This window comes from Lactuca serriola, chromosome 9, assembly GCF_051521515.1.
Source record: "Lactuca serriola cultivar US96UC23 chromosome 9, Lser_US96UC23_V15, whole genome shotgun sequence".
In the NCBI taxonomy this organism is placed as follows: Eukaryota; Viridiplantae; Streptophyta; class Magnoliopsida; order Asterales; family Asteraceae; genus Lactuca; species Lactuca serriola.
This window is the reverse complement of record NC_136416.1, coordinates 161726193-161743344: the sequence shown is the minus strand read 5'-3', so window position 1 is coordinate 161743344 and position 17152 is coordinate 161726193. Positions and strand designations below refer to the sequence as shown.

The window sequence follows — 17152 nt, the reverse complement described above, 5'->3', positions numbered from 1 at the left end:
TCTTATAAATTGCTCCATATTACATTGGATCCACATAATTACCAACACCACTGTTAAGGTATGAGATTGTTGCAACTAAATGCACACATCCATACCTATTTAGTTGCAACACTCGACATGAACAAGTCTTCTTATCTACATCCACAACGTAAGACTCTGCCAAATTCCTTGTTTCAAACTGGTTTAAACCAGTAGGTAAAACCTGCCAATACCTGATTCAATGGTATAAAAGTTAGGGTGTATAGTGGAAAAACTAAATAAAGTATTAATAGAAAAGAAAAAACCTTTGAGCTCCTTTCAACTGATTCAATAGGATTGTAATGGCTGGGCATGGTTTATAATCAGACCATGAACAACCTTGATGGTGAGATTGAATCACCTCTCCATAACATACAACCTAATTTCTTCTAACATTGTGATTATTGGTTTTTTCCTTGCATCTCTAATGACATTGTTGAAGCTTTCAGATAATCCATTTTCAACTGCATCACACATCCTCCCCTCTCTAAAGAAAGCTCTACACCATGATTTTGGGCTTTTTTTCCATAAGGTAGTCAAATGCTGCAGGATTTAGTACTTGTATTTCCTTCATTGCTGCATTGAATAAAGGTTCAGTTGATGCTTTGCAAGCTTTCCAAAACATCCTCTCATAATGCACACCATTGAACCTTTTCCTAAAGTTGGCAACAATATCCCTTGCACACTGTCTGTGTTCAACATTAGGCATTACTTCCTTCACAGCCTCCAATAGCCCCTATACAATTTAAATTCATATGTTAAGAAAATGGATATTTGTTAACAAGAAATATGAAGTATAATAAGTGATTTACCTTATGTTGATCTGACATCAGGGTGATACCACTACCATCATCAACTTCTAGATCATCTTGAAGATTCTCCAAAAACCATTTACAATTTTCTTTATTTTCCACACACACAACTGCCCATGCTATTGGGAAAATATGATTGTTAGCATCTCTTCCTACGACACATATCAATTCTCTACTACATAATCCCTTTAAGAAACAACCATCCAGGTTTATTACTCTTCTACAACTTCCTTTCCATCCTTGTTTCAGCCCCTCAGAGCATATGTAAAACTTACTAAAATATGTCTTCCCATCAGGCATACTGTTGACATCCAATTTGACAGTTGATCCTGGATTGGATCTTCTTATCTCTTCACCATATGACCAAAGCTTGGCATAATGCTTAACTAGTGCACCTTCAATAAGTTCAATTGCATATTTCTTTGCTCTTCTACACTGTCCCATACTCATATCAATTCCAAATTTTTGTTTTACTTCTTTTAGTAGCCTAACACTCATTTTTTGTTTTTGTAAAAATTTGGATGTGAAATGGCTACCAATCCATGCATAGTTTACAATTTACCCCATTTTAAAATTTCTAGCACAATTATGGTCATCTATAAGAGACTTAATCTGAAAAGATTTTTCTTCACTCATCCATGAAGCCCATAATCTAAACTTGCATTGCCCTGAACAACATTTAACTAAAAGCCTCCTACTATCATTTTTTTGTAACACAATTGATATCCTTTAGCAACACCATAATTACACAACATATGTTTTAATTGTTTAGGATTTTCAAATCTCATTCCTAACACAGGTTTTTGTTTTTTCCAATGAACATTTTCATTAAAAGCAGTTACCTCCTCATGAATTGGGTCGTGTTCATCCATCTGATCAAATGGATCTTCATGAGATGGATCCTCTTGAGGTGGAGTGTCTGGAGTTGGCTGCTCCTTGGGGCAGATCTTGTTAAAAAATACATCATTCAAGTTCTTGTTCATGGGGATGCAATCTCCATCTTCAATGTTATCGTCGAAATCACCTTGCACTTGTACTTCATCTAGGTCAATGCCTCCTTCTGTCTCAACATGTAACTCTTCTACTACTTCACCTACACCAGAAAACTTGTCCTCGGGGGTGCATACTTCATCCATCTCATCAACAATCCATTGATGAACATGAACACCAACATGATCCATGTACCCAGAAATTACACAACCAGAATCATACCCTACTTCGATAAACTCCTGGTAGTCTTTCTCAGTTGCTATTATCCTTAGTCCTGTAGGGAACTCAATATTGGGCATGCAAAAGTACACATCAACACATGTCTCGTTTGCGAATCTCTGAATGAACACTAAAAATTTGTTTTTTGTCCATTCCAGCAAAATCCACATCCTCAAACCTTTGTTACACTCCATCTGAGTAACTGATCACTGGATACCTCGTAAACAAACTAGCAAAATGAAGATCTATCTTCATGTAGACGACCATAGAAAAAATCCAGGTTTGATTTTTGGATGAACAGTAGAAGAAAAAGAAGATATTGGTAGATGAAACCGATTAAAGACGAAAATTACTTGGAGAGGAAGGGTTGATGTCATTTATCGATACACTAACACGTGGTATATGATTTAATTTAATGACCTGGCTTTCTTTTAATGACATGTCCAAGAAATAATGTTGATTGGGATTGGGGTCACCGGGTGACCCCTTCACTTTATAAAAAATGACCTAATTAGCCGGTTAAATGTTAGTTTATGCCCTTCTAAAGCCAAAAAATAAAATAAGGGACCTTTTAAACCAAAACTTGTAAGTTAGTGGGGCTACAGTGACATTTTCCCTTCTAAGTTCTCTTTATCTTCAATTTTAGGTTTTGTATGTTTTTATTTTCTTTCATTTGATTGTAACATTGTTTTAGCATGGAATATTCCATCTTTCTTCATGAATTAATTAAAGTGGATGCCATGGAAGGTGTAAATGACACACAACAATCCCAACTCATGTTAGCCAGAGCTATTCCTTATTACTTATTTTTCCTTCTTACTCTTTGTTATAATTATCTTAATTACTTGGAGTGAAAATCATGTATCAACATGTTAATTCTTTGAATTTAAACTCAAATTAGGATTGGAATACCATGAAACATCAAAAAATGGCTTATATCTTTGAAATCAAGCTTCAAAATGTAGTACTTTTTAATGGGATTCGTATTTGTGCAAACGGTTTGTGTTCAATGTGATATTATTATGGGATTTTTATTTATGCAAAGGGTTTGTCTGTGTCTAATGTGAAATCTATTACAGGATTTGTATTTGTACAAAGGGCTTGTGTTCTCAAATGGGTTGGATCCATGGACGTGTAGTGGAACCCACAGAAAGAAATGGATATGTTTGAAGCATAGTGAGACCTAACCATAAGTAGTATAAATGTTCTGCCAATAAAACCATATCATATTAAATAAGGGCTATGGATATCAACCATGATTTAAACTTTTGTTATTACTTGTCATGGATAGATGGAGCTTTAGGTTTGAAGTTTAAATCACTTTATGAAATACAGTGAATTGCCAAATTGTAGTGACCAAATCACGTTTATCTATAAAAATGTATATATTTTTATTAAGTGAGATGGTGTTTTTTTTGGGTTAATTCTCCGTATTGACAAGATATGGTTGGCAATTGAGAATCTAAAAGGGTAAGCGTTCATTATTGCTTATGAATTTTAAGATTTGAATTAAAATGTACAAATTGTTATATGATATCTCCTAATGGTGTCTTATTCACTCCTTTTGAACATTTATTTCCCATATACAAATATTCATCTAATTTTTTACTTTTTAAAAACAGAGAAAAGTTGGGAAGAGTCTATTCGTAATGGCAAATGATATTTTGCCATTAGAGAATCATGAAAAATCCCTTAAAAAGGTGTATGAATCTTTCAAGATTTTATAAACAAAGAATACCACCCTTGGATCCTGAAGAAAACATGACGTATAATTTTTATACATAACTTTTCTGCATTTGGTTACTGTTAATTGTAATGCTCTCATTTTTATTTATGATATTGTACTCTAAAGTGGCGTATAGGAAGGTGTTTGTAGGATTGAGGCATTAGATAAACTAGTTGATAATCATGATGTAAAGTCTCTACTTATTGAGGAAAAGTTGAAAGTGTTGCAAAGTAAGAAAGAAATTGTTGCTTAAAACTTCAAACTAAAGCTATAAAAACTTCAATGTGTTCTTCATCTATATCCTTTAGGCGAGCCTGCACTCTAGATGCATTCCATATATGGTTATTCTACATATTCATATGAACCACTTGTCGGCTGTTGGAGCAATAGTCAAACTCTTCCAATTTGATAATTTGTGAAACTATAAGTTTCAATATGGATTTTGTTAAATTCATTTTGAAACTCTGTTTTATTGATTGTCTTAGATCTGACTGTTGGTTGTTTGAACTTATCAACTTTTATTCATTGTTTTCTTGGTAACATCTACACTTACATGTCGAATACTCATGTCGATTTTATGCAAATAATCGTGATTCATAAGTTTTTTAGCGTAAAATAATTGATTATTTCATCTGATTTCTCAAACCTGTTTAAATAATAAACAAAACAATTATCAATTTCTTTTTAAAAGTTCCTGTTACACTATATCCCATTTTTAGGAATTTATTCTCAAAGTACAATTCTATAATGAGGAATTGATCATCTTTTATTTTAATTTTCTAAATATATGTGTGGTTGTCTATGTGTGTGTACCTGTTTTTATCTATTTTTGTGAATCATGATATCTTTGAAAGTAATGAAATATTTTTTTATTGGACAAACAAAATTATGTTTCCATTTTTATAATATATGTTATTTTATATTTTTACTTTATCAACCGTGGTTTTTTTAACCTAGTAATAATGATATGTCATCTCAAAATGAGGATGAAATTATGTATATTTATGGTTTAATATAGATATTATTTCAGGTGATAATGACTTGAGAGGGTAATGTACTATTGTTTTTGGTTACATTTGGCCACTATTTTTTTTTTCGTGCTCTAATAGCCATTTAACTTGTTGATTCGTGTAAACTTCCCCCTATGACCGATTATAGCTGGTTTCAACAGTTGCATCGGTCTGATGTGGCTTTTTTTTTATCCTAGGTGGCCAATGAGGTGGCATGTAGGCCCCGATTTTGCCTCCCATCCTCATTAAAGTTAAGAGTGAAGTCTCATTTGGTCCTTAAATTCGATTAGGTCACCAAGTCTCATTAACCCCCAATTTTGTCTCCTTCAATCTTCAGTCGGTCTCTATAATGGCTTCATCAGAATGTCCCACTGATCGAAACTTCATTGTAGTGGATTTCCACTACAATGGAATGTTTGCACCCAACCCATTAGTATACCTTCATCCCGACAGGCAATCAGTAGGAGATGTTGACTGTAGTGGATTTGAGTACAAGGAGTTCATGGAATTCCTTTAGAAGCTCACCAGAACTAGAAGTAAAGACATCTACTTCTACCTTCCACAAGAGTCTTTAAGTTAGGGAATTCATACACTGGTTTATGACGGTGATTACAAAGAATTTTTGGATTTGGCTTATGCAAATGAGAGGAGAATGAATGTGTATGTGGACCACTATAATGAACCAATATTTGAATGGATTGAGGAAGAGAAAATGAAGATCAAGACTACAGTTGTGAAGAGGATGAAGACTCAATCTTGTCGGACACTTATTCTATTGACCATGAAGAAGATGATGCTGAATATCCATTCCCAGCCAACAAAACCATGGGTGATAGGTTCTTATACAAACTTTGTATCATACATTAAATGTACATGATCTATATGAAGATGTTGAATATGTTCAACCTCAATACCCCATACATGATGAATAGACAACCATGGAATTAGATGAAACCACTGTTAGGTATGCGATTTTCTAACCTTGATGAGCATAAAAATAGGTTGAGCAACTATACAGTTGCTAATTGATATGATCTCTGGTTTGAAAAAAATGACTCCCAACGGTTGTTAGTTAAATGTTGCAAAAAGAACAAGTCACCTACTTGTCCATTTAGACTTTGAGCCTCTTGGATGAGTAAAGAGAAGACTTTTCAGATAAAATCTTTAGTTAGTGAACATAATTGTAGCATGGTGTTTAAGTTTGGATCTATAGTAACTTATAAGTGGTTAGGCAAACAGTTTATGAGTGAAATTATAGAGAAGCCAAAAATGAGTGTTAGGAAGATGAAAGCTAAAGTTTCAACAACATTCAATATAAATGTGAGTGTGGGGCAATGTAGAAATGCAAAGAAATTTGCATTACAAGAAATCGAAGGAAGTCTAATTGAACATTATGGGAGATTATGGTCATATGGTCATGAAATTCTGAGGACAACCCTGGGTCTACTGTGAGGATGGATGTAGACATCATGCCATATTCCACAACTTTGTTTTCTAAGTACCATGTCTACTTTAAAGCTGTAAGTGATGGTTGGAAGGAAGGGTGCAGGCCTGTGATTGGCCTTGATGGTTTCTTTTTAAAGGGTAGTGTTAGGGGAGAAGTTTTGGAAGATGTAGGGAGGGATGCAAATAACCACATCTACCCTATAGCAAGGGCTGTAGTTGGGGTCGAGAACAAGGCCACGTGGAAGTGGTTCATAGATCTCCTCATGGATGACATTGATGGTGGTCTTGGTACAGGCATTACCCTTCTTTCTGATGGACACAAGGTGAGCATTGGTTCATATTTATACATTTGTTATTATGCATGTTTCACTAAATTTGTTGTCGTTATATGTAGCGGTTGCTAGAAGTAGTAAAAGAATGGTGTCTAGAAGCTGAACACATATAATGTGCCAGGCCCATTGTGGCTAATTTTGCTAAAAGGTTTACCGGTCAACATTTCAGGAAGCTTTTTTGGAGGGCTGTCAAAGCTAGTACTGAACGGAAGTTCAAACATGTAATGGAAAAGATCAAATCTTTAGATATTCAAGCATATGAATACCTCATAGACAGAGATCCTACTACATGGTCTAAGGCTTTTTTTTAAAGAGGGAAGAGATTATGATGCAATTGAGAATGGGGTGAGTGAGAGTTTCAATTCTACTATTAGGCATGCCAGAAGGAAACCAATCATCACTTTGCTAGAGGATGTGACAACCCGAAACTTTTTTCGTTATCTTTAACCGGTTTCCGTTAATAAAATTTGAATTTTAATGAATTTCTGTCAAACTCTTGGTTTAGAAAATCAACTATTTTTATATATATAGTTAAATTCTATACGAGTCGGAAACCAAAATCGGGCGAAGAACCCAAAAAGTCTCAAAAATCTAACAGTTTCGGCCTAAAGTGAGTGTACGGTCGCAAACCTGTGTATAGCCGCACACCCATGTATGGCCGCACACCCGTGTATGGCTGCACACACGTGTACGGTTGGTGTCAGGTGGACCCCACCACCGACCATACCCCCAGCCTATAAATACAGGACCCTCATCGTCATTTGAACACTCTTGACCGAAAACTCTCTCATTCTCTCTCTAGAACTTCTGACCATACACACTAAAAACACCCATTTTCTTCCGAAAACATCGAAAATCGTCATTTGGAACCGATTGGGAGCATCTAGAACACATATTCTTCGAAATCGAACAACCATGTTCTTGAGTGTACCACCGTACACCCTTCAAATCTGCAAAGGGCCGTACACACCTCAATGAAGAGTTCACGGCCGTACACCCTGTTTACATCCGTACACTGCCTATTTAACCGTAAACCCCTGTTCACGGCCGTACACGCCTCTTAAGAAGTGAAAAGCTCGTTTTCTCGATTCAATCAATTCCCGGTAACATTCCTTAACCGAAAACAAGTATTTTTCTAACACTTTATCTAATGAAATCACTAATTATATATATATATATATATATATATATATATATATATGTGTGTGTGTGTGTGTGTATGTATATTGATATTAGGATTCCGTTAAGTGCCATGTACAACAACTCAAAGATCTTCCAGTTCAACATTTACACACATCAAACAGTGAGTTCATACCCCTATACTCTTACGGTTTTTAAATGTTTTCAGGGGGGGGGGGGATACAAGCCAAAAATAAATGATTTTGTGAACTTAAATAAAAGGGTTTTAAAATACTTAAAACCGATACAATATGGATTTCACATTTCATAAAACATTTAAATGTTTTATCCCTTTTGTATTGTGTTGAGCATAAGGGATGTTTTCAATTTACTATCAAATTGCATAGTTTTCCGAATAAATCCACGATTCAAATGCATAATATTCATGCAAACTATAATAGGTATAGTTTGGGGTTTCAATTCAAAGCTTGTACATTTCCTAATATATATAACTATGACAGACTTAGTTTATGTTATACTCGGGTAACAAAGATGCTTTATTTATTAATTATTTAAGTATAATTATTACTCTATAAAGTCTACACTCGGATTTGAATACCAAAGATTAATACAGAACTACTCGTAATTTAGATTATACATGATTGTGAGACTCTACTTTAATATTATACCCTTTGGCGTACTTAATTAAATCCTATCATAGTATAACTAGAGTCTCCTGGAGGGAGAGCGTGAGATTTGTGAATAGATCTATTCGGGACTAACAATCCCACACCTGAACTGCTAGCTACAGTTAGGAAGGCATGCCTGGGGTGACAAATGTCATTTAACCGACACTTGAAGAACGTCGTAAAGGTCACTAGGTCATATTAAGCAGGGTTATACGACTCATAATAGTATAAACTAAACTTTGTTTATGAGATTTCATTCTTCATTAGTTTTATTATAATTAATAGAACTATTATACACTACACTAGAGGATTCCACGGAATAAAATACATGGTTTTAATTTAAATAATAAAACTACAATACATTACTGGTGACAGCCATGGTTTTCATACAAAAGATTTTCATGCAAAACAACATTTTTGAATTCAACAGGTGGTAACCAAGAATATGAATAAATACTTATGGAATAGTAACAAACACCTTTTGTAAGAAAATATAGGATTTTATTAAGGAACCCTCTTACAGTTTTTAATGAATTAATTTAGTTAATTCTATAAGTACTTCGTGAATACAACATGGGTCACATACATAAGGATCTGACAGCCAGTGAAATGTGTGGTCTCCACCTCATTTCCTGTTCCTTGTTTGGTTGTGGGCTTGGGGCATGACCATATAGTCGATTGATTGTTCGATTTGGATTATGTGTGACTTGTATACACTAAGTATTTGTAAAAGGAAACTAGTATGAATCATTTTTATTTATCATTCATCACATAAGAGAATATTGGATTTTCTGGAGAACTACATTATGTTTTAAGGAACCAAGAACTTGTTTTCTAAAACAAAACACTTATGTACTCATCAACTTAATGTTGATACTCTTTTCAAAACCACTTGTATTCTCAGGGAATCAGTAGAAAGGTACTCCTGTAGCTTTTGAGAAGACGGAGCGCTTAGAGTCACGTCTCTTATATTTTTTTATATTTTTATGTACTCAACTATGAAAACAGATGTAAATACTTTTATGTAAGTATTCGATGTAATGTTGTGTTTACTTGCTTACTATGATGCAATTGTTGTGATACTACATATGACGTCATCCACCCCCGAACGTTTCCGCTATTTCGGTTTGGGGTGTGACAAAGTAGATTTGGATATTTGTGATAGAGAGGATATACAGTCAAAGAGTAGAAGGAATTGAATGGGATTTGACTATCTGTCCAAGTATTAGGAAGCTTATACAAGATTTGAAGGTTATATAGAGGTAGCATGTAGTTTTACAATTCAACAAATGGTTTTTTTTTTGTTTTGTGTTATTAGTTATTAATTTGTAGTCATTATTGCCTTATACAGATTGTGGGGAGTTACTCCTTGTGGTTATCAAAAGTATGAAGTTAGGTTCAATGATGTAGCATATGGAGTGGATCTAACTGCAAAGACTTGTGCATGTAGAATATGGCAACTTACAGGGATACCATGCTTACATGGAGTAGCTGCAATCTCTTCCTTGAATCAAGATGCAGAAACATATGTGTCCCAATAATACAGTAAAGATGCTTATGTAAAATGCTATAATTATAGCATTAACCCTCTCAATGGTAGTGATATGTGGCCAGAAGTTCCTTATCGAAAGCCTTTGCCTCCCAAAAGAAGAAGATTACGTAGTAGGCCATCAGTGAAGGAAAAGGGATGCAGTGGATAGAGAGTTGAGTGGACTAGTTAGACATTTTGTGACAAGAAGGGGATCCCTGATAAGGTGTAGTATTTGCAAGGAACCAAGCCATAACAAGAAAAAGTGTCCATCTAAGCAAAAAACAAATACATCAGGTAAATGTCCCAATCATCTTAACATAATACGTGATGTTGATAAGTAATTGAGACTTTAATTTTTTTTGCAGCACCAAGTTCCTCTAGGGGTAGTGGAGCCGGACCAAGTCAACCACCACTAGTAGCAGCAGCCCAACCACCTCAACCACCACCACCGCCACCACCAGCCCAACCACCTCTACCACCACCAACTACAAGGCCTGTCCCAAGAAGGGGCCCAATTGGTAGAAATGGACGGAGGCAATATTCTGTAAGGATTGTCAAAATGGAATTGAGGACGAACATACCTAGGGTTGGGAGCAGTGTAGAGAACCCTGCAGTCCTTGATTAAGATATTATGTAGGTAGTGGGTAGGCACATCTTTTGTTATAAAGTTGTGATGTAAAGACAAAGTACTATGTTTTATTTATGTTTATCTTTTGGGTATGTGGGCACATGGTGGCCCTTCTTTTGTGGTCCCTAGTAGGAATCTTTTGTTCTATCTTTTGTGTATGCAGACAACTAATTACCCTTTATTTAATTTCAAATGTTGATGGAGTATTTCAATGAATCCAACCATCATATTCAATTACTTTCTTGTTATTTCTATGCATTGTTGTCTTAGTGATTCCATTACAGTCAAAGAATGGAATCATATATTGATAGCTTAGCTAATATGACAGTTAATCAATTTTAACTACCAAGGGTAGTTTTGTCATTTTTTACTTTCTAGTCTGTTAGAAGTTATTTAGACATATTGATGTGCAATGTTATTAATTGTACATATGTGTAATAGTTCAGTAGTTGTTCAGAAGAGAAATAAGAAAAAGTTAATTTTCAATCATCCTTTTCTCTAAAACCAATCTTTTGAACATGAACATATATATATTCATTGTTATATGTATGCTACTTTTTAATTCCATTCCAGTGAAAATTACTACATTATGATTCCAGTCAAAATTACTTATTTCTGATTCCAGTCAAAAGCTTAGCTAATATGATAGTTAATCAATTTTAACTACTAAGGGTAGTTTCGTCATTTTCTACTTTCTAGTTTGTTACAAGTTGATTATATGTCTTGATGTGTAATGTTATTAATTGTACATATATGCCTTCATTCCAGTCAAAAATATGACTTTTTGATTCCATTCTAGTCATCAATTACTACTTTGTGATTCCATTCCAGTCAAAATTACTTCATTCCATTCCAACAAGAAGTTAAGATAATATCTTCATTCCATTCAAACATCTTTCAATACATCATTTCAAATCATTTAATCATATACATGATGATCAAAAAAAGAAATACTATGGTAAACTTATATATTTTTTCCTTTATTGCAATGGCAACAAAGTACTTTTCCTTCATTTATTCTATGTCTTCCTTCACCTTCTCTACTTCGGTCTTCAATGCTACTAATTCAACTTTCATTTCCTCCATGACTTCCATTAGGGGCATTTGTACAGGTTCTACATCCAACCATTTCCAATATTTGCATTTACCATTCAACACAAATAACTCATAATGAGATCTCAAATTAGGAAAAAAGAATCAGAAAAGGAAGAAGATTCAAGTTAAATAACTTACCTCATTGCACACCATGAAATGCCTCCCTAGATTCTTTGGTGTTGTTGACGTTAGAATACGTGCAAGGAACCCACAATCACAAGTTTTTGGATCGTTCACTGTCGATTTCTTGCTTGATCGATTGAGGGATGATGAGAAGCTATAAGAGGAAGCCATCGGGGTATTAGGGCACAATAAAGGAACCACATACACCCCTCTTTTAATAACATTAGCCCTATATGCCACATAGGATCAAACTGACACGTAGGATTGACCAGTACACTGAAACCAGAAAAAAGAAATCATAGGGGGAAAATTTACACGAATCAACAAATTAAATGGCTATTAGAACACGAAAAAAAGTTTAGTGACCAAATGTGATCAAAAGCAATAGTATGTTACCCTATCAAGTCATTATCCCTTATTTCAAAGTAGTTTGTCTTTTATAATCACCGAACGACTCAAATCTACCAAAATAATTTTCAATTTACAAATCCCCCCATCATATTACTTATTTAGTTCATTCAAACCCCCTCATCATCTTACTTATTTCATTTTCACCCCTTTTAATATGTAGGAATATCATTTCATTTAAATTATAATAACATACTAAAAATTGTATGTATAGAAAAAATTATAATAAAATGGCCCATACATATTATATATAATAATCTTGGAAGCATGATGAATTATCATTTATCAAAATATTAAAGACTTTAACATAATATACGATATGACTTTCAACATAATATACGATATGTAGGAATATCATTTCATTTATATTATAATAACATCTAATATTTTTTTGGGTTCTTTTTCTAAAATATCATCAATTTTTTAAATAAAAAATAACCTTTTGTTCCAGAATGGGTCATTCCGGACTCGAAAACCGGTCCAAGCCCAATATTTTAGCCTAATAGTGTGTGTGTGTGTGTGTGTGTATATATATATATATATATATATATATATATATATATATATATATAAAATCCAGAATACGCATTTCGGAATTAGCATACCCGAAGCACCGTCTACCCACATTTCGAATCAAAATTCCAGCATAGATTCGTCAAACCAAGTAGGTTTTACACTTTAACTTACTTTGCATTTGATTTTCTTAAACAAATTACGTATTTCGGAATGGTCTGAAACATGAGGAACAACTCTAGAATATCTTTTTTTATCTTTTTGTTGTTGTACGTGTATGAATGTCATGTAAGTACTTTGTAATGTGATTTTGATCGGTTGTTTTAGTCCGGAATTAGGTATTGTAGGCGTTCCGGAATGGTAATGTAGGTCCGGAATACGATGAACGTTGTCTGAAACCTCATGATCTATTCCGGAATGATGATCTGGAATACTTATAATATACAATTTTTTTCTAAGTGTTGTTTAATTACCCATGCTAGTCCAAAGACGAGTTAGCGTGAATGTTGATAAAAAACTGGATTTTACGGACGACGAAGTTGTAATTTACAAAAGTTTTTGGAATTGCGTCCGATAAAGGTAAAATCGAAAAAAAATTATAATTATAATTTATTTTTATAGTAATTTATTAAAATGTTGTGTGGTAACACCAACGCCGAGTGATTGAAAAATTGGTATTCTGCAGAAGGAACTAGGAATGCCACTTTTTTGGATCTTTATCCAAACAAAAATAATTAACTATCGACAAAAATTATATGGTTTATGGTCTAAATTTAAATGTTTCGTGTGTTTTTGGTCCCTAGTTTGAAAAGTCTATAATACGTTTTATATTTATTTTATTTATATTTTTATATAAATTAATATTTTTAGTTAATTTCTCTCTCTCTCTCTCTCTCTATATATATATATATATATATATATATATATATATATATATATATATATCTCATCCACGTTTAAGAACATAAAGAATGACTCGTACTCCCCTCCTTTCTCTATCGAATCGGATCCTTCGGTCATCACCATAACCACCAACAATCACCAATTATGCCGAGAAAAATCAAGCCTTCACACAATCACCATGATATTAATCTTCAACCCACCATGAATGATCACCGCCATCAAGAACCCATCATCCCCATATGCCTTGTTCTTCCATTTATCTTCTGAATAAACTACAACTCAAAAAAAAATATTGAGAATGAAGAATGTTGAAGAATGAGGGGCTGTAATTGAATAGAGAAGTGTCATTTGCGATCGAACAAATAAAAGAAAAAAATAAGGGTTCGAGTTCGAAGAAGGAAAGAAGGAGATGTGGGCGACATTAATGGAGGTGATTGGAGGATCGTTGACTTTAGATCTTCTGTAAGTTGACGATGACAGAGGCAGATCTGGAAATAGACACGCACACTTAGGTTTGGATTGGGGAAAAAATCATCAAAGTTGATTTCATCTTCTCTCAGCCTTGGAATCTGGATCTTGTTGTTTGTTTTGGTTCGAGTTTCACACACAAAAACGATTTAGGTGGTGGTGGAGGGAAGTTCATCGGATCCGAAAAAAAATGATTTTTGGGTTCGAGTTTCATACATAAAAATCAATTCAAGTGGTGGTGAAGATGCAAACATGTTTGATACCCCATTTCTCTGCTATCGAATCGTTAGTCATCTATAGATGCAAACTCCAATCTGGTTCCTGATCTTGTTCCCACTTCTTCCTTCCTTAGATTTCATCGGAGCCATCACTTTGATTTTATGGAAACTGGTTTGAGTTTTGTTATAGATTTTGGTTTAGTTTGGTTTGTTTTACTCTCCATTACCCCTTCCAGCTTGTCTGTGAACCGATAGTTAGTGGGAAGAATTTAGAGTTCATCTTTACAATTTAGACATCAGTCGGTGATGGTCCAGGAGAATGATGTCTAGGAGAGAGAGAGAGATAGAGAGAGAGAGAGAGAGGTGGGTGATATATTTTTTTAATCAAAATAATAAGAAATTAAATAAAAGAAATTAAAAATCAAATAATGAAGGGCATATTTGTCCTTTCATGTGGGGTATGGACCAAAACCACACAAAAAGATCAACAATATACACCAAAACTACACAAAATATTCGAAATTGGATCACCGATGCATCACCAAATCTTTTTGGTCAAAAACCATATAATTTTGACAAACATAGGAACCATTTTTTCAATTTTGTCTTAACTATTACATATGAATATGTTCTTAGATTTTTTTTGTCATTTGTTTCATCTAAAGTGGTTCTTTTAGAATAATATTTATAAATGCGTTATTTTATATCCTTTTTTAAAACTAAAAAGCCTTCATTTTTTGTATTTCCTAAATGCAGATTAAGCATTTTATAACTTATAGGTAGTATGTACAAATGCATATATCATTTACAAAAATGTGTCCCTCTTAAAATGTTCAAGTCGTATACTCGTATTGTATTGTGGACAAAAAGTATAAATTTATAAATATAATTTGAAGGGATGTGTGACTTTGTTCTTATAAAATACCATATATTTCCTTTCGCAAAAACATAAACTATTGTCTTATTATATATTGTATTTGGAAAATGACTCTTGATGGTAACTAACTGTTGCGTTTGTTTTCATTTGGTCAATTTCCTTTTTTTGTACTAAATATACCATTGAACTTGTTTGTGTTCACCATAACCCTTTTGACCGACTTTTGACCTGCGATAGCCTGTTAAATGGTTATGGTGAACACAAACAACAAGTTCGATGGTATATTGAGTACAAAAAAAGGAAAGGGACCAAATGAGAACAAACTCAAACGTTGGTTACCCTTATGAGTTATTTTCCCTTTACTCATTTATAGTAAATCCTACGTCATTTCATGCTGATATTAATCACTTTATGAGATTCATTCTTGCTTCTCTTCAAAACATCACCCACGAAAGAACATTATTCATACATGTACAACTTTGTTATGCACTTGAATATTTATTAGGGGAATCATGAATAAGCTGGTGCATTTCATGACTACATTTACATTTCCAATCAAATGATTTATGTATCATGAATTCTAGACAAGTCTACAAACGAGTGGAATCACAAGTGCTGTGATTTTTGAGTTTACTTAACTTTAAGATTGAATTCATAGGATAAGATACAACATCAATATGTACATTATCATGCAGTTTTTGCAGACACAACACCATAAGATGCCTTGAGGTAAACGTTTATGCTGATAAATATACTTCTCATACACAACAATATCCTTTTGCAGAGAGGTGTTGGCAGCTAACCATAATAAACATTGTATAGACCATGTTTTAACAAAGTTACCCCTCCGAAACGCTCTTCATATACGTTATGGCCAAAGAAGGTTGTAGTCTTTGATAATTTTGCAACTTTAATTTCATTTAACATTTCAAGGAAAATGACTCAGGAGGGTAACCAACTGTTGAGTTTGTTCTCACTTGGCCTTTCTCGTTTTTTTTTATACTCAATATACCATCGAACTTGTTGTGTGTGTTCACCATAACCCTTTGACCGACTATCACAGATCAAAAATAGATGAAGTTATGGTGAACATGGACAACATGTTCGATAGTATATTGAGTACAAAAAAAAGGAAATTGACCAAATAAAAACAAACGCAACAGTTAGTTACCCTCAAGAGTCATTTCCTTATTGTATTAGAGTTAAAGGTTGAATTTCGAATTGTATTTGTGAATATAAAATAGGCAAAGCATGATTTATAATATAGGTCTGTTTAATTATGCATAAAAGTATAGTTTTAATTTATGAAAACGAATATGTAAGCATGATTTTTTACATCCTTGAATACATGAAAACGAATTTAAAAAAAATAAAAAGGAAAAAAAATCTTAAAAACAAGATAAAAATTAATAAGTTATTAAAATTTTGAAAAAAGTACAATTTGTAAAAAAAATCTGTAAAAAGAATTCATAAAAAAACAAACTTGTAAAAAACTAATTTTGTAAAAGAAACTAGGGTTTAAGAAATGTGACATCTCTTATTTACCAAAATCGAAAAAAAAACGTTTATTTATGCTTTGAAAACCATATTATTTTTATTTGCGGAAAATCTCAGTAAAAACATTTTTCAAAAACTTTATTTTTTACTAAAATATCTTGAATAAAGATGTTTCAAAATACAAAAATCTAAGAATGTTATAATCAATATGTAACATTGATACAATCCAAAGACTTAATAGTCCTGCATACTATTGTAGATTGTCTCTAAATCACTTGACATCCTAATCAATTTCCAATAGCTTTAATCATGCTACATGTGATACATATAGTTTGAGTGGGCCAGGTTTGGCAAAACCTGGTGAGACACATAAGGTTTTCAATCTCACAATCTTATTATGATAATAATCTATATTGAATAAACCTGCAAAACCAACTATTAACATCAATATATCATTTAAAATAGATATCCATAAGACAATCTACATCATCACGTTGATTCTCACGTACTGATCCCATACCATTAATCCT

The 17152-nt window shown here is 33.4% G+C and overlaps 1 protein-coding gene across 1 annotated transcript; it reads right to left on the bottom strand.

The window, feature by feature from the left end:
- Positions 1–517: 517 nt before the first annotated feature.
- Positions 518–1328, bottom strand: LOC145076224 (uncharacterized). The gene is made up of 2 exons (XM_079022177.1): positions 831–1328; positions 518–754 (listed from the first exon to the last, which is right to left on the bottom strand). The coding sequence occupies exons 1-2, from the start codon at positions 1326–1328 to the stop codon at positions 518–520; spliced, it is 735 nt and encodes a 244-aa protein (XP_078878303.1).
- Between the last annotated feature and the right edge of the window lie 15824 nt (positions 1329–17152).